Below are 19,321 nucleotides of genomic sequence, written 5' to 3' on the forward strand. Positions count from 1 at the left end.
TATAGGATTTTTTATCAAATGATAGAGTGTACAGTGGAATACTATTCACTTTGCACACAAGGTTAGATGGACCAAAAAAAAATTAAAATCATGGGGGATACATTCCAGGATCCAACGGCACTGCCACTCTTCACAAAGGCCAAAGTGAGTTTTGACGTGATTTCTCCATTGCTAAATGATGAATCGGTATAACTACGAGACCCGGTGGCAATGTGACGTTGATTGGTGATCGAATGGGGGACAAGAAGTTTAATGTTGTTGCCATTGGCTCTTAGCTTTTCCACTGCCAATGCAACAGAGCTCATAGCCTTTTGTTTTTGGAAATGAAGAATTGCTGAAATGATAACGAAATTGGCATCGGGTGCTGCAGGAAGTGTTTTTTTCAAAATGAAATTCTATGGAGCTAGTTGAAACTGTATGTCAATCTTGATACTTGGTGGTAACCTTTAGGATATTTTGAATATTTCATAATTTACTTTTCCAACTAAATAATACTCCTGGGTCACTGCAGTAGTCAACTCACCTTCAGTATCAACAGCTGATCGATATTCATACCCCAATGACTGTCCTCTCTACTCCTTATATGCCTTTGGTGTCATCATCATAAATTGTATGTAGCTTGCATAGATGGATAAATTATGGCGAGCGCTCATCAATGTTCTAATAATAAACACATTAATTTGTTTGAACAGGTTGTGTAGCATACAATTTTCATAGGATAGACCATCGGCAGCAGTCGGAGTTGTATTATCTGACTTTTTCTTTACCGCAACATTTAAATCAATAAATGTTGATGACAAATCAATGAAATAGTCTTCATTGGAAAATATTTGAAAGTGTATATTTTCCGAGAGAGGTTGCTGGGGGTGAAATTGTTCAAGGCGGCCATACTTGACACTGACATAAACATTTTCAGCATTGAACAAATTCAATGAAGAACTGATTGATGGATGTTATTCCTTGTGGGGGAGATAAGTCATCTTAAGAGAAGAAATCCTTCTTTGATCTAACAATCTTTTTCTTTTTCTCCTTATTGGTCTTCGTCGTTTTATTCCTCAAAGTCCTTGTTGATGTTCTTCGCTTCCCGCCTGGGTAGGGACTGATGAGTGAATGACATAAACGCATCCTTTTCAATCCCTTTCCATTTTGCTGAGATTTTAATTGCTCATCAACGGCTCTTGCTGAAGATGTAATATTTATCTTAAAACTCTCGTTGACATTTTTACCCGACCCCCAGTCCTGTAGTGTTGAGGCAGCGAAATTTGATGCAGCAGGTACAAGATAGTTTATGGCAAGGGATAGTGCAGAACGAAATAGCCTATCAAACCAGCTACCAAGACCATAGCCAGACATTGTAGTACACCCCTTGTAGTAGTCCAACCCATGACCTATTTGACGTGGACACAGAGCACCGACATAGCAATTGATATCAGGACAGACAAATAGAATTCTTCTATTGCTCATTTTAGGTGGTGCTGCTGCCGATGATGGGTCGAAAATGACATTTAATCACGGCTAAACCTTTTGTAATTACTAAAGGGTCACCCAATTCACTTCTTAGTGTTAACTGACAGAGTTCCAAATACGAAGTATTTACTGGAACATACTGAAGATGCTTTATATTATAATGATGAACAAATTCATGATTTGTTTTTTTTTCAAGAACACAAAGGAGGGGGACATTTGAATTACCAACACTCGATGTTTCCAAAAAGGATGCATACAGAGATATGCAAGAGTCCGAGGTGAAACCAGGTGGATAATCAGCAAAAATAACTTGATCCATCCCGTTAACAGTGCCAGCGTTTTTCCCATTGATCATATTCTGTTTAAAACCAAGAACATCTCTCAGATTATCATTGAGATGAATAATTTCAGTGTCAACAGGTGAGGTAATATAAATCCTATCGTGTTCCATTGAATAATTAAAATGGAATGTACCATTCCTACGATATGAGATTTTCTATTGATTGTATGACACAAATCCGTCTTACTATCATTTTCTATATATTTAAATTTAACACGCGGATATTCACTAGACTAAAGTGCTTCAATCCATTCATGCTCGACAAAGAGTGACCAATCGAATGGTATAACTTTTATATCATAGACACGATCCTTTCTCAGGATGTCGTAGGTATTTTTGAGAATACAGTCGACAAGAGCCATTTCATACGCACCGTCGAATTTGATGGCGGGGGAGAGTTTAGTCCAAAAATCACTTGTTTTATTCAAGTCATAGTAGAGAAGATCGGAAACGTTGGACATAAATGTTACATAGAAATTATTGGGCATTGTCAAAATCTTCAACACCGATCCAAGAATCAAAATCAGAGTTGTATCATAGCCACCGAACAAGTAGCTGTTTTTTACCCCTGTGAGTACGAGTCTTTAATATCTTTTCAATTTGATAGAACTCACTATTATTTTTAACTTTTTGTAGTTCATAGTCATAAAAACCACCGAGAATTTCTTCATTTTTGGTATCGCACAGACGATAAGTTTTGGGTTTAGTGTCTAGGATTTTTGCCGCTTTAAAAAGTTCTGTGGACCACAAGTAATTACCCTTTTCAAAAACATTAGTTGTTCTATTAATTCGGACAGTATCACCAACATTAAATTTTTTCTTGACAATCGTTTCATTGGAATATTGTTTAAGAAAAGTATCAATTGTATCATGATCAGAATGATGAACTTCTGTTGGGGTTGAGTTGGAAAATGATCGATGAGTTCGTTGATTATAAATCAGCATGATTTTATGTAAATCATGAATAAAAGCAGATGTATTTTTCAATGTACAATATCTTGAAATTAAAAGTCTAATAGTTCTTATCAATTGTTCGGCCAATGTAGCCTTTATAGGACTATGACTATGATAGAGCAGTGTATTAAATTTCGCTAGTACTTTTGCAACATGGGGATTAACAAATTTACTACCGCGATCCGTTTGAATTTTTTTATATGAATCTTGTTCGAGAATACTTTCTATAGCCCGAGCAACTTCAACACTTCTCTTTGACCGCAATGGAATGGCATATGCATAGCGACTAAAAACACTGATTGCTAGTAGAATGTACTTGTACGGTGTATTGTGACGTCTTTGAATTTCATAGAGTTAAGAGATATTTTTGCATTATATGCAATGGGAATAAGGCTTTAGTTTTTCGATAATGATTAGAACAAATTCTATGAATTCAATGTAGAGTGAAACATGTTTCATTTTGTATGTATTTTTGCACACTTTTAGTTTGAATACCCTTGATTTTGAAGGGTGGTGGGGGAACTTAACTTCCCACTTCACCAATATTTTCATAAACACGTTTCATAACTTCAACAATTTTGAACATAAACACGTTGTCTAACGTCCGCTACCCTTTTGTATATTAGTGGTTGGCGGTGGTGGTGATTTGACTTGATACGTCTTCACTTTTATCTAGCTATGAGTGGTGTGCTCCTCCTCCTCATTGTCAAATCAATGTTTCCACTAGGTATGCTAGTATTTTCCAAGATTGATTTAAAATCTTCTTCTTCTTCTTCATATTTTAGTGGTGTTGAGGGAGCATGTTCATTTAATTTTTCTAGAATTTGCCTAGAATAAGACTTTTGGGAAAGTTTAATGTATTTAGAAAGTTGTATAGATGAGCGTCAAATGATAATAGTCCTTTACGATTTATAACCAAATCATATATTAAATCAAGTAGATTATAGCTCTTGCCCTGAATTGCCCTGAATTATAATCCCTTTCCCATTGCCATCAACTTGAATATGATCTTGACCACTTTTCATGAGATATGTTATGAGTCGTTTACTTTTTTCACCATATGAGTGGGGCATTAGATTTCCAATACTCGACACAATTTAATCCAATTCCTCCTTCTTTAATTGTGTTCCACCAGAAGAATCCTGAGGAGATGGTTCTTTTTTGTGATCAATACCACTGGCCTTCGCAAGATAGGGATTATGCTTGTCCACTCGGCGAAGTGCATCTTGAAGTAAAAGCAGTTTTTTATCATCCTCAATATTCTCGTTGTCAATGAATTTACTCAGATTGTGCTCAAAGTGTTCCACGGGTGAGAGAGCGAGTTCTATTGGAGTCAATTTATAGGGTTTAGCCATCTAGAGAAAAATGTTTACAAGTCCTGCAATTATTGCAAGTAAAAGTGTAAAAAAGCTACCGCCCGCCTGAAGAAGACGTTTCCTTTTAAAATTCTTTCCTTTTTTTTACAGGCCATTGTACGTACAATGGAACGATGTTGCTTTGCCTGTTGCTTAACTACTCCTGGCAGTTGAACATTGCCCTCAGTTAAATTTAAACAAAGTTCAGATATTAGATTAATGAAATCATTGTCAATACCATGTTTTACTATAGCTTTCCGAACTGGGGGTTTTGAAGTGCTTAGAAAGGAAAATAAATGTATATTTTCATGTCGTTTCTTCAGTATCATGATGGCAACTAATAAGCCTTTTTACTATTCACGGGGAGATATACTGTAATTTCATTGTCAAAAATATCTGTGACTACACGCAGATCCTCGGGTGTATTTTGATTAAGATCCAATAGGATGTAGCCTTAGGTTTTATTAGTTGCCTGATTGTATGCTGAAATTACAAATTTAGGTGCGCCGGGGTATATTTGTTTATTGAGAGTTATTAGTGAGCTAGAATCACGTCAACTCTGTAGATGATATAGTAGGTGTATTTCAATGCAAGTGTTCACATACACTTGCTCTGATGAAAGAGATTGTGTAGAACTAGAGTAATGGAAATCTGTTCATGATGAGAGTGAAGGGTGAACAGTTGTAGTATTACCTGGGACCATTTTTCAATGGATTCAGCTAAATCGTCAATAATCAGCCAAGTGTTTGGTTCAATAATGTTGTAAACATCAAGTCTCTGTATGAATTGTATCTGTACTAACCCCGATTTGCCAATTACTATTATTTTATCGCATGACTCCTGCCAAATACTGTAACAATAGTAGATTTTTTTCGACTTTTCCCCAAACATTTTATCGCAATTTTTAATTATTTTAGTTAAGAGTTTCGTTTTGCCTGACATTGATGGACCGCACAGAAACGATCTGAATGTTGTTTTAAATTGATACATGTTCCCTTTAACAGTTCACCTATAACTAACTGTAGGCTATAATTTCCTAATGACTAAATAATTTCCCTATTAGTACTACTCCGTTCAGGAATAGTGAGAACAAAATCAATAAAGAATCATATTTCTTGTATTATTAAGATAAAAAAACAACACTTTAAAAATAATATATTACAGAAAAAAAAACGCATTAAACAAGGAAAATATATTTTTTTTAATTATAGGAAAAAACATAAACATTTATTTTAAAAATGCACTAGAAAAAAGCATTGTAATAAATATACTTTATTTATAAGAAATATTTTTAAAATAATATAACACTTTTTTTACAAAACTTGGGGGGGGCTCGTGGCCCAGGGGGACCTTCGACCACCCCGGCCGGCCGCCAGCGGGGGGTACCGCCACCAACGGTATCTTTTTTTTACTTAGAGCAGATTTTTTTGTACTTTTGTAAATATACATGTTGTTGCATTCAAATTAAAAATGGTGTAAAAAAGGGATATTATTTTAAGTGTATTTTTTATCAATAAAGTATATTTATTAAAATACTCTTTTTCTAGTGCATTTTTAAAATAAATATTTATGTTTTTTCCTATAAATAAATTAAAAAAAAGTGTATTTTTCTTGTTTTATGTGTTTTTTTTCTGTAATGTATTATTTGTAAAGTGCTGTTTTTTTATGTTAATAATAGGCTCATCTATACAACTTTCTAAATACATTAAACTTTCTCAAAAGCCTTATTAGCAATAGGCAAATTCTAAAAAAATTAATTGAACATGCTCCCTCGACACCACTAAAATATGAAGAAGAAGAAGAAGATTTTAAATCAATTTTGGAAAATACTACCACACCTACTAGACTCTATCATTTGACAAAAAATCCTATAGAACTCTCAATGAGTTGACCATGCAATCCCTAGATCATTTTTCCCAACTATTTGAAAATGGAATAACTGATTCAATGTTTTCAAACAATCATGGTGTAATTGTTTTGGACTTGTCGGGGACCCAGGATATGAGAATAGTACGAACAAGGAATGTACGCTTAGAGTGCACATTTGCCGATGCTTTGACTAAGAGTATCACGCTAATATCATTGAGTCAATTTGAAACCTATTGGAAAATCACACCCGACGGCAGTGTTGTACTAGACCTAGCACCATGAACACAAACCAAATAATCAGCGTATTTAATATGGACCCATACATGTCCCAGTACAAGTCCTACTGCATACCATCGGACTTCATTGAAAAAATTCCGAGTGTTAGCAATACCCTAATCATTGTTAATAGCAGTCCATCGACTAGAAAGACAGGCCATTGGCTATGCATCTTTAAAACAGCGAAGAATATTGAATTTTTTTTATCCTCTTGGCCTATCATATAAATTCTACACTCCACACATCAGCAACTTTATTGAGAGAAGTTGGAAAACTATTATTCAAAATTAAAGGAGAGAACAGGATTTAACGACAAAGACATGCGGCTTTTATGGACTACTCTTTTTCATGTTTAGATGTCTTGGATATACCTACAAGCAGTTTCTCAACATTTACTTTGACCTTCCTCGATTGAACGACTTTCTAGTGGAAAATATACTTACAAGCGTGTTTAATATTGATTTTAGTGCCCTACGAATAAAATGTTCTAAAAATGTATGTGAAATTGTTTATTCATAAAAATAATGTATCTACATGATAAAAATGACTTTTCTACTCTTTAGATTTCATCTTCTACTAGGTATAGGTATTTTTCGAGAACAACTAATGCAGGTAGATTATCTGAATTCACAGTATATTGATCCTGATGTTCTGCAATGTGAGGGTCGCATTTTCTACAATAGAGTGTAAGTTTACTCTTATCATATCTCTCTGTATAGTCAATTATACTATTCTCATTAATTCTATAGAATTCACATGTTTTAATTTGCTTATTTGAAGCAATTTCGCAAACAGTGTCCTCAAGTGGCGAATCACATTCCGTCACAGCCAAGTAAAAACCAGTGGGCTTATAATCATAATAGTCATTGTCTTCACAACGATGACGTAGAAACCAAATTCTTGTGTTGTTCCAACAGTTGAATCGTTGACCCGGCTCCTCCTCCCAATAAAATTTAAAGCTACGACGATACCAATCTCTTAGCAATAAACTAAAATTACGCTTAGGATTCTTCCCAATCATACCAGGGTATGTATTCTCCCACTGATCGCATTTACAATAGAGGCAATTAGAACATAGGAGTCTTCTAGGGTAAAAGGCACACACCCCTTCAATACAGGAATTACAACCTTTCATTTGTACAGCATATCCTCTATGCAATTTACACGTGTTGCATAATCTGCACTTTTCATCATACTCATCAATCATTGTACAATTCTCAAATGATGACCAGCTTTCCAGTGTGTACATGCATAGTGGACATGTATTGAACATTTTTTCATATGTTGACACTCTCACTGCCAAAATGAAACTGAGCTAATATCAACAAATTGAGTGGGATAGAGAGAGAGAGAGAGATGAGTAAATCATCCTTGAACTCCATCTTTCTCATGAAAAGCATGGTAATAGCATGGTAAGGAACATAAACCCTTAGAATCCATACGACATTGTGAGGGGATACTTACTCTCTTTGAAAAGGTGTAGAGCATTAAGCAAATAGCACTGTGATTCCTAGGGCATTAAGCAAAGTATAATGTAGCAATCTACTGTTATGGCTTTTTCATCGCGCAATTTTTAGTTTGATCTTACTGATGGGGTTTAAAGAGGAAGCCTACAAAAAGGTAGATTTTAAAATTCCAGTTATGAATTTACTGCCATCGAGATAATTATACTACCACTATAAAGCATTCCTACCTTACCACTTTGGAAGGTGGTATATGGCACTTTAAGATGGAGTTGTTTTTTAAAAGAGAGAAAGAGAGAAATGATTAAAAACATAAATAATGTAAAAAACAACAGCCAATAAGCATTATGGCTTTTTCATCGCGTGATTTTCAGTTTTCGCTTACTGATTGGGTTTAAAGAGGAAGCCTACAAAAAGGTAGATTTATAATTCCAATTACGAATTTACTGCCATCGAGATAATAATGCTACCACTATATAGCATTCCTACCTTACCACTTTGGAAGGTGGTATATGGCACTTTAAGATGGAGCTATTTTTTAAAAGAGAGACAGAGAGAAATTATTAAAAAAAATATATAATACAAAAAAACAACAGCCAATAGGCCTTATGGCTTTTTCATCGTGCGATTTTTAGTTTTCGCTTACTGATGGGGTTTAAAGAGGAAGCCTACAAGATTTTAAAATTCTAATTACGAATTTACTGCCATTGAGATAATAATACTACACCTATAAAGCATTCCTACCTTACCGCTTTGGGAGGTGGTATATGGCACTTTAAGATGGAGTTATTTTTTAAAAGAGAGACAGAGAGAAATTATTAAAAACAAAAATAATACAAAAAACAGCGGTCTAAGAACAATGATGAGTATATCATCAAAGTTCTCTCATCATTAGGCCTGTTTTTTCACTCATCAATGTGCTAAGATCTTACATCTTTTGTCAGAAAACGCTTAAAAGTGAAATCTTTGAATTAATATCTTACATTTTTTGTCGTTTTTATACAAACGTCTATTATCATTCTGCTCTAATCAGCGGAATGATGAGTATATCATCAAAGTTCTCTCGTCATTGTCCTATATGGCAGAAAAATGGAGGCCTTCCCACTTTTTGCAAACATCAGTGAGCTGTAAGATCTTAGAACAAAATGACTTAAAAAACAATAATCTTTGCAGAAAGATGTAAGATCGTAGATGTAAGATCTTAGTGCTAAAATACGGGCCTATTTTTCTATATGGCAGAACAGTGGCGGTCTTTACACTTTTTTCTAACATCAGTGAGCTGTAAGATCTTAGAACAAAGATGAGTTAAAAAACAATAATCTTTGCAGAAAGATGCAAGATCTAAGATGTAAGATCTTAGTGCTAAAAAACGGCCCTATGAAAAATGAAACAAAATACAGTAAATTTTAAACCGCAAGAATTTCTGGCAAAGTGATCAATTTGTTTAATCAATAATATATTTAATTATTATGAATTTAATATTAAAAGAAAATCAAAATCAAAACAAAATTACAGAAAGATTGCTTTAGTAGATTATAACAGATGTAGACTTGTCTTTATGCAATTTCCTACGCCTTAGAATAGTTTACACAAGGAGTAGAGATACTCAAAAATCATCCTGCCTGCATAGATACCACGTTTTGATTTTATAACGGCCATGTAAAATATACCTCTTTCACAACAGGACAATTCTTCTCCTCGAACTTAAATCCGTTATATATTCCTACATTAAGAAAAAAAAATAGAATAGCGAAAGAAAAACAAAATTTAAACTTACTATCCAGTTGTCAAATTGACCCTCTTTTTTTATTGTCCTATTCAACTAAAAATAATGTACCAGTTAAAAAAAAAAAATCATCACAAGAGAATCTTATCAAATAATTTGTGAAAAAGAACTGGAAGTAAAGAGTGACTTGGACCAATATTCACCAAAACTACCCCGGCAGTATTGGCTTTTCACGCTAATTCTAAATATTTAAAATTCTTTCAGTTTATTGTTACCCACCCAAAACAAAAAATCTGAGAAAGTTGGCCTGATCTAAAAAAGGGAACTCCCCCCCCCCTATTAAAAGCAAGCGATCTTATTCAAAAGCTCTTTATTAGGTAAATCGTATCAGAGAACCCTACTGTAGAGCTTCATGCTTCAATCGTCAAAATGTGGAATTTCGCTTTTTTTTCCGAAGAAACATCGTCGATGAATGTTTATTTGTTTTGTTTTTTCCCAGGGGTGATTATATCAAACCAAAGGTCCAAGATAATTGGAAGTGAGCTCATTCAAACGTAAATATAAAGCTCCTTTTTAAGTGACCATATAGATTGGACCAGAGGAAAGGGTACTTGTACATTATACCCACTCTTTTATATATGACAAATGAGACACGGTGGTTATCAGGACAGATGCGGGAGATATATGCGGGAGGGATACTCGATAATAAAAACAGTTGTTAGAGTCGAGTTGTGTGAACCGGGTGATCTAAAATGAATGATAAAATTATAATTTGGAATTTGCCAAAGACAAAAAAAGGCAGATACAAATGAATGTGCATTGTCAGTTTAATATACATTTACTGATATTTAGTAATCAAAATCTTAATATTATTTGATTTATTGAAGTTATAAAAGTATAAACATTTATATTTTTTTCAGTAAAGTGCAAATTATGTTCTGGCCTTGGGATGGCAGGTGGCCCAGGGCATAACTTATAACCCTTGCTCTGAAGACTGTGGGGGGAGTGTCCTGCTCAAAGGTACGATTTCCTGAACTTTAAACGGCGTGGAACAAAAAAGCTGCCTCACATTTTTGATTGGATGAGTTTTGGGAAATGGTGAGTGTGGAAGAGGTGTTAGTTGCCTTCCAATTACTTTTGACTATTAAAAAGGGCACAAGCCATTTCAATTTCTAATCAAATGAGCCCTTTTTGAACTTTCAACGGCACCGCTTTCTATAAAAACCTTATATGCCCCCAGGGCATTACTTACAACCCTTGTCCTGAGGGTTGTGAGGAGGTTGCCATCCTCAAAGACCTAATTTCCAGAACTTAAAACTACATTGTACAATATGGCTATCTCAAAATTTTGATTGGATGTGTTCGGGGTAATGATGGGCGTGGGTGGGGGGGCTAGTTGCCCTCCAATCACCTCCGTATATTAATAAGGACACTAGCCCTTTGAATTTCCAATCGAACGAGCCTGTTTTCAAGTTTCTGTGACAACACCTTCTATAAAAACATTATATGCCCCCAGGCCATAAATTAAAACCCTTGCCAAGAGGGTTGTGAGGGAGTGTCCTCCTCAAAAACATATTTTCTATCTGGAAAACAGCTACACTGAACAAAATGGCTATCTCAAAATTTTGATTGGACGTGTTTGGGGGAATGATGGGCGTGAAGGGGGGTGGGGCTAGTTGCCCTCCAATCACTTTCAACTATTAAAAAGTGCACTAGCACTTTGAATTTCCAATCGAAGGAGCCTTTTTTAAAGTTTCTACGACAACGCCGTCTATAAAAACCTCAAATGCCTCCAGGGCATAACTTAAAACCCTTGCCCTGAGGGTTATGGGGGAGTGTCCTCCTCAAAAATATATTTTCTATCTGGAAACAAACTACGCTGAACAAAATGGCTATATCAAAATTTTTATTGGATGTGCTTGGGGGAATGATGGGCGTTGGGAGGCTAGTTGCCCTCCAATCAGTTTCGACTATTAAAAAGCGCATTAGCCCTTTGAATTTCCAATATAATATGCCTTTTTTGAAGTTTCAACGGCAACGCCTTTTATAAAAAACTTTATGCCTCCAGGACATAGATCTAGACCCTTGCCCTGAAGATTGTCGGGGATTGCCCTCTTTAAAAACATATTTTTTATCTGGAAATCAACTAGCCCTACGCTGAACAAAAGGGCTGTCTCAAACTTTTGATTGGACGTGTTTGGGGGAATGATGGGCGTGGGGGGGCTAATTGCCCTTCAATCACTTACGACTATTAAAATTGGCACTAGCCATTCCAATTTCCAATCGAATGAACCCTTTTCGAAGTATCTACGACAACTCCTTCGATACGAAGTGCCCAGGTGGAGAAAAAACACATTGTGCCCACATCGTTCTTTACTTAGGCAGCGCTACCGCGCTGCCTATGTCGTAACCAAATAATAGCTATCCTTGCTGAATGAGTTTTAATGGCAAAATTTTCTTATGAGACTATTTTTTAACGGGTTTTGAACTGATCAAAGTTTTTCAACCCCTATTTAATGTCCAGTGTCCTCGATACTTTGACAGGTCAAACTGATTCAAATACTCTTTTCATTGTGTCTGACCGAACCAATTCAAATCCCCTTTCATTTTCAATCTTCTTGGTACATTCATCGATCAAACCTATTCAAATATCGATCAATCCAATTCAAATATCATTTCATTTTCATTGTTCTTGGGGCAATTACCGATAAATCAAACTGATTCAAATACCCTTTCATTTTCATTGTTCTTGGTATTTTTATTGATCATTCTGTTTTATACTCTACTTCCTTTTCACTGTTCTTGGTATTTTTACCAATCCAGCCGGTTAAAACCTCCTTTCATTTTCATTGTTCTTTTTACTTTAACTGATCAAATGATTTCAAATCCTATTAAATATTAACTTGTCTTGCTACTTTTACTAATCGAACCGTTTCCGATCATATTTCATTTTCACTGTGCTTGATACTTTTATCGATCAGAATGTTTCAAGCCCATTTCATTTTTAGTGTTCTTGGTACTTTAACTCACCAAATTGGTTCAAATACTCTTTTCATTGTCCATGTTCTTGGTAGTTTTATATATCAAAACGATTCAAATCCCCTTTCATTTTCACTCTTCTTGATATTTTTATTGTTCGAACCTGTACAAATATCACTTCATTTTCATTGTTCTTGGGATCTTTACAAATCACTAAAATGATTCAAATACTATTTCATTTTCATTGTTGATGTTACTTGTACCGATCAAACTGTTTAGAAATCTATTTTATTTTCACTGTTCTTGGCACTTTTACTCTGCTTTGTTCATTTAGGAGTGACTCTCGCACTGCTGATTACTAGCAAACTAACACACACAAAAATTTATGTTCATGTTTAACAACAACACTTCCTACTTGGGTTACAGAAACGTGTTAAAATATTGGACATCTGACAGGTAAGCTCGGCAAAGCCTGTTCTTGTTACGACGGCTCCTTCTTCATCCTACACGTTGGCACTGGAAGTTCCAAAAATGCCATTACAAATATTGTTTTCTAAGAGAAAACATCACGACTAGTATATGTATGCCATTTTATTTCTTATTTCAAAATTATCGAAAGGGAATTTATTCTTTTTTAAGTATGTGTAATATCATTTTTAAGACATGAAAATAAAAGTTAAAACAATTTCTAGGTTCGAAAAAATTCGAATTACAAATATTGTTTTTTCTAAAAGTAAAACTCATGACTAGCATATGTAGCCTATATAATTTTAATTTCGTTTTTTAATAATATCAAAAGTTAATTTCTTTTTTTATAAGAATATGTAATATCATTTTAAGACTAGAAAAAAAATTGAAAAAATATCCAAGTCAAAACAAAATAATGACACTAAAAATATTGTTTTTTTTTCTAGAAGGAAAAATTACGACTGGCATATGTATACTGTTTTCATTTCATATTTCGAAAATGTCACAAGTGAATTTCTTTCGTTATAAGTATATGTAATGTCATTTTAAACAATATAAAAAAGTTCAATAATTTCCAAGTTCAGAAGAAATAACAAATAAGTAAGGGGGCAAAAAGGTTGGGGGGAGATTAGGGCCCTGTATTGGGGCATTGGGATTCTCGCAAATACCCATACTAAGCAACTCATTAGGGAAAAGAATATTTATTACCTTTAAACCTATTGCTTAGAATGTATTTCTAAGAACATCAAATCATCATTGGCTTGGTAGTTCAGTTTACTAGTGTGCCATTCCCTTATGCTTAGGAGCCCTGGTTCAAATGACACTACTACTACTACTACTACTAACAACTCACCGCGTCACCAAGCCGCCTGAGGCCAACACAGCTACGCACGCTCCTCCTCCATCCCAATCTTTTCAAACCCTCCCTTTTTACACCCTGTCACGAAGTTCCCATTTCCTTTAAATCTTTCTTTATGACGTCCTCACATCCTAGACGAGGAGGACCAGCTTTCCGTTTAGCCCTAGACGGTCGGTCAAAAATAACAATCTTCGGCAATCTGTCATCCTTCATCCGCGCAACGTGCCCTAGCCATCTCAACCTTTCTTTCATTGTAGCCCTAGAGAGCGGTATTGAACCACATTTTTCGTACAGCCTCTTGTTTGAAATACGGTCAGTCATACGGGTACCCAGAACAACCCTTAAGCAATTTCTCTGGAATGCATCTAGCAAATCTTGATCCGCTTTTCGAAGCGCCCATACTTCAGAGCCATATTTGGCTAATGTCATCACTGTAGCTTCTGATATTCTAATCTTGATTTTCAGACTTATCTTCCTATTCTTCCAAACTTTTTTTAATTTTGAAAAAACACCCTCTGCCTTGGCTATTCTACTTTTAACATCTTCACTGCTTCTACTATCTTTACTAATAATGCTACCAACGTAAGTAAAACTGTCCACTTGATCAATCCTTTCGCCACCCAACGTCACCTTTTCATCTTCACTTATTCCTAGCCTTAGTGACTTAGTCTTCTTAAACTTAATTTTCAAACCTATTCTACTACCCTGAAGCCGCAAAACCTCTAAAATTTCATTCATTTTGCTCACACTTTCCTCTAGGATGCTTAAATCGTCAGCATAAACTAAGTCCAGGAGACTTTTCCATCCCCATTTGATTCCGTGGTCTTCCATTGCCTTTTCTCTGCTCCTTAATACGAACTCCCTCAAAATAATCCACATAAAGTGAGATAGAACACAGCCCTGCTTAACTCCTGATTTAATACAAAACCAGCTGCTAACCTCATTTCCTACCTTAACTGCAGCCGTGTTATTCTTGTACATAGCACTAATCACTTTAATGTATTTGTCTGGTATACAATGCAAGGATAAACCTTTGCTGAAGCTCTTTTATCAAGAGAATCAAACAGTTGCCTATAATCTATAGAACCGAGAACCAAAGGACTTTGACAACTAAAGCCCTTCTTAATAATTAACCTAAAAGGAAATATATGATTAACACATTCTCTACCTTTTCTAAAACCGCAATGTTTTTCTCTTAAAACTTTGTCTACGGCATCTCTCAGTCTAAAAAGTATCATATTACGAAGTAATTTGCTACCTACAGAGACTAGACTAATGCCTCGATAATTCCCACACTCACTCTTACCACCTTTCTTATACAATGGTTTAATTGAGGTTTTCCTAAAATCACTTGGTACTTCCCCTTTTTCCAAAATCCTATTCATAATCTTCAGTAACTTTTTTAACCTCAGAGCCACCATATTTAAGAAACTTATTTACAACCCTATCAGCACCTGGAGCTTTATTAACTTTCACTCTCAGGTTAGTAATTGAGAAGTGCCTGAGTTGTCAAGCAACTTTGGTCCTCAGTTTTATAGATTATGAGCAAACGTTCAATTCTGTTGATAGAAGAGCTTTAGTAAAAATTTTATCCTTGTATGATATACCAGACAAATACATTAAAGTGGTTAGTGCTATGTACGAGAATAACACTCCTGCGGTTAATGTAGGAAATGAGGTTAGTAGTTGGTTTTGTATTAAATCAGGAGTTTAGCAGTGTTGTGTTCTATTCCCCTTTATATGGATTATTTTGATGGACTTTGTCTTAAGGAGCACAGGAAAGGCAATGGAGCACCATGGAATCAAATGGGAAGGAAAAAGTCTCCTGGCACTTAGATTATGCTGATGATTTTAGCATCCTAGATAAAAGTGTGAGCAAAATGAATGAACTTTGGGAGGTTTTGCGAGTTCAGGGTACTAGAATGGGTTTGAAATTAATGTTAAAAAGACTAAGTCATTAAGGCTAGGAATAAGTGAAGATGAAAAGGTGACTTTTGAGTAACAAAAGGATTAATCAGGTGGGCTGCTTCGCTTACCTTGGTAGTATTATTAGTACAGATGGTGGGAGCAGTGAAGATGTTAAAAGTAGAATAGCCAAGGCTTAGGGTGTTTTTTCACAGTTAAAAAACAGTTTGGAAGAATAGGAAGATAAGTCAGCAAACCAAGATAAGAACATTAGAAACTACAGTCATGACAGTTGTCAAATATGGCGCTGAAGAATGGGCGCTCCGAAAAGCGGATGAAGATTTGCTAGATGTTTTCCAGAGAAATTGCTTACGGATTGTTCTGCGTACCAGGCTAACTGACCGTATTGCAAGCAATAGGCTGTACAAAAATGAGGTTCAATACCGCTCTCTAGGGCTATAATGAAAGAAAGGTTGAGGTGGCTAGTTGTGCGGATGAAGGATAACAGATCGGCGAATATTGTCCTATTCGGCCAACCGTCTAGGGCTGAATGGAAAGCAGGTCATCCTCGTTTAAATAAAATGGGAACTTCCTGGGAGGGTGTAAAAAAGGAGGCTTTGAATATATTGGGACGGAGGAGGAGCGTGCATAGCTTTGTTGGTCTCAGGCGGCTTTGTGCTGCGGTGAGTTGTTAGTAGTAGTAGTAGTAGTAGTAGTAGTAGTAGTTGTAGTAGTAATATTCACAGATAACATACTACTACGGTATACGTTTATACTTAACCGATAAAAGCAACGATTAGCCCAAAATGTCACTAGCCGTTGTAAATTGAATTCATTTTAGTTTTGAATTAATTTAAAAAATACAATTTATGAAAAATAGATTTTACAAAGAAAAGTAAAGAGCTCCATTATACTGAAATAAACAGCAATGAAGTCAAATAACCTTCCATGAGTAGAAATAACACAAATCACCATCAATAAATATATAAAACCCAAAACGAACAAAAACTACAATAAATAACCAAGTCAAAATCAAAACGAGCAGAAATTAATATGAGTAGGGCTGACAACACCCATGGCTTCTCAAGATCAGAACATAATTTTCCCTTTACTGAAAAAAAATTTAACATGGATTATCACTTTAATATACATACATTGACATTTGTTCCTTAAAGTCTTAATAATATTTGTATTCATTAAAGTCAAAAAAGTGAAAACATTTAAAATGTACTTTGTTTTCTCATAAAAGTCCTAGCACTAATACCATCAATCGTTCCTGAAACATTACTGATACGTTCTCTTAACGACCCTCGTGGGCATAGTGTTTCCCAAGTTATTTAAAAACAATTTCAATATTTCACAAATTTTTCGCCTTAATACCCTTAGTTTTAGTAGTAGTAGTAGTAATAGCACCAGCTGTAATAGTAGTAGCAGCAGTGTAGTTAATTCTCAATAATTTGACACTCGGTAATTTGAATATCTCAATAATTAGAACTTGTTTTGTGGTCCCTTGAAAAGCGCCTGATAAATTGCAAAAAAAATCGATAATTTGAATTTGTAACGAGAGCATTTTGCTTGGTAATAATCCATAAATATATATATATATATATATATATATATATATATATATATATATATATATATATATATATATATATATATATATATATATATATATATATATATATAAATTCTACTGGATAGCATTGATAAGGGTGAGAATATGAGAATAACTGTTCCCATCTCTATAATTATTATCAATAACCCCCGAAAGAAGTCAGTTCAGCCTCCCTTCATACATACTTCAAACAATTTGTTTGCTAAGAAAACAGAAAACACCACACGCTCATTAGAGTCACGAGATTTAACTGATTTTATCCCCCTAGACACAGATTGAGGACTTCTACCAAACAATGGTGAGTTTATGTTTGAGAATTATGTTCACTGGGACAATGAAGTTGCTGTCCATGGCACTTTACCAATGCCGTATTGTTGAGTTTTAAAGAAAAGGACGAGAGAATAAAATCGAAGTACCTCTGGTTCTTCCAATTACCCCATTCACACTAAGCGAGGCGAGACTATCCACCAACACCTTACGTTCCTACGCTCTCAAAACAGAAACAAGTGATAATTTCTTAACAGCTGTCATCACCGTTGAAAATAAATTGGACCATTCAAGATGGAAGTTACTCATCCAAAAAAAAAAAATCTTAGATTATTTTCAAAACATTTTTTCCCCTCAAAAACCTTTTAACATACTCCTTGTACACATGTGAGGAAGAAATTTGATAAAAGAGTTCATATATGCGTATTTTTGTGATCTATTTTGTAGGCTCTAGTTTTTAAAATAGAGCATAAAAATAATGAAATATTCTTAATACTCTGGAAATGCACTGAGAAGATAAAAAAAAAATCCTGGAAAAACAACAATTTATTAAAGACTAAACTTAAAAATATAGGGCAACTAAAACATATTTAATAACTATTTAAGGAGGAGTATTGGGATCACAGTTGCCCACGACAACCCGAAACTTTCAGTTCTAGCTTAAACTAAAATCTTATTTTACACCAAACCTATTATGTTTGGCGCAACTTCAATATTAGTGTATTCTAGGAAGCCTTTTGAGTGACCAAGGGAATAGAGGATCTAAGGAGACCATGTTGCAAATATATGTTAAAGATCATGGGCAGACTGGTGAGAGAATTGCGGCAAAGCAGCCCATTGGTCAAAGGGAAGAAAGGAACATGACCTTCCTAGAAGTCTCCGAAAAAGGTGCATTGTCTCGATTAATTTAATATAGGCTATATGTATTTACATTTATATATATATATATATATATATATATATATATATATATATATATATATATATATATATATATATATATATATATATATATATATATATATATATATATATATATATATATATATATATATATATATATATATATATATATATATATATATATATTTATATATTTATATATATATATATATATATATATATATATATATATATATATATATATATATATATATATATATATATATGTATATATATAAAAAAAAAAAGTTTTCCTAATTTAGTAACTGAGATAAATGAGCACTTGAACAAGGTCTATACCTAACTCATCCATCCAGTCACCTAAGAAAAAAAAACAGTAAATCTAATCCAATAGCCAAAAATCATGTCCAATTAGAGCAAATGCAACATTAATAAATGTAAGTCGTTGTCCAAAACCAAGCAGAAGCACCTTAAGTCTACAAAAATTAATATTCCCAAGTAATCACCTCACATCAGGGCTCCTCAGAGGAAAACTCACTTGCCAATACGGGTTTCGGTGCTTAAATTTCCTGACCCTGGCAAATGAGCACGTCTGCCATAGAACCATATGTCCTCCCCTTATGTAGTGTTACCTGTGGAATATCTAAAAAAATTAAAATGGCCAAAATTATAACAATACCCACAAAACTTTAGCAAAGCTTCTTTCACCACCACTCGCCCAGAACTGATGTAAAATAATATGCACCCAAATCTGATATAATATCACATCGGCCAATTTACCTCCCATATTTGCGTAACAACGAACGGTCAAAAATACCGTTTCACTTTCGTGCAAAACCTTCTAAGAACTTATTTTAAGCTACCCACTTTAA

At 34.5% G+C, this 19,321-nt stretch overlaps 1 protein-coding gene across 1 annotated transcript in view; it reads left to right on the forward strand.

The window, feature by feature from the left end:
* LOC148956421 (calcitonin receptor-like) overlaps positions 1 to 18,457 on the forward strand; it is a 308,161-nt gene extending 289,704 nt beyond the window's left edge. Inside the window, exon 8 of the mRNA XM_089090777.1 lies at positions 18,276 to 18,457. Coding sequence (XP_088946903.1) covers positions 18,276 to 18,457 — 182 coding nt within the window. The remainder of the gene's footprint in view (positions 1 to 18,275) is intronic.
* Positions 18,458 to 19,321: the final 864 nt, after the last annotated feature.

The sequence above is a fragment of the Artemia sp. Qi Xiang Cuo genome, chromosome 1 (assembly GCF_049724085.1).
Source record: "Artemia sp. Qi Xiang Cuo chromosome 1, ASM4972408v1, whole genome shotgun sequence".
Taxonomy (NCBI): Eukaryota; Metazoa; Arthropoda; class Branchiopoda; order Anostraca; family Artemiidae; genus Artemia; species Artemia sp. Qi Xiang Cuo.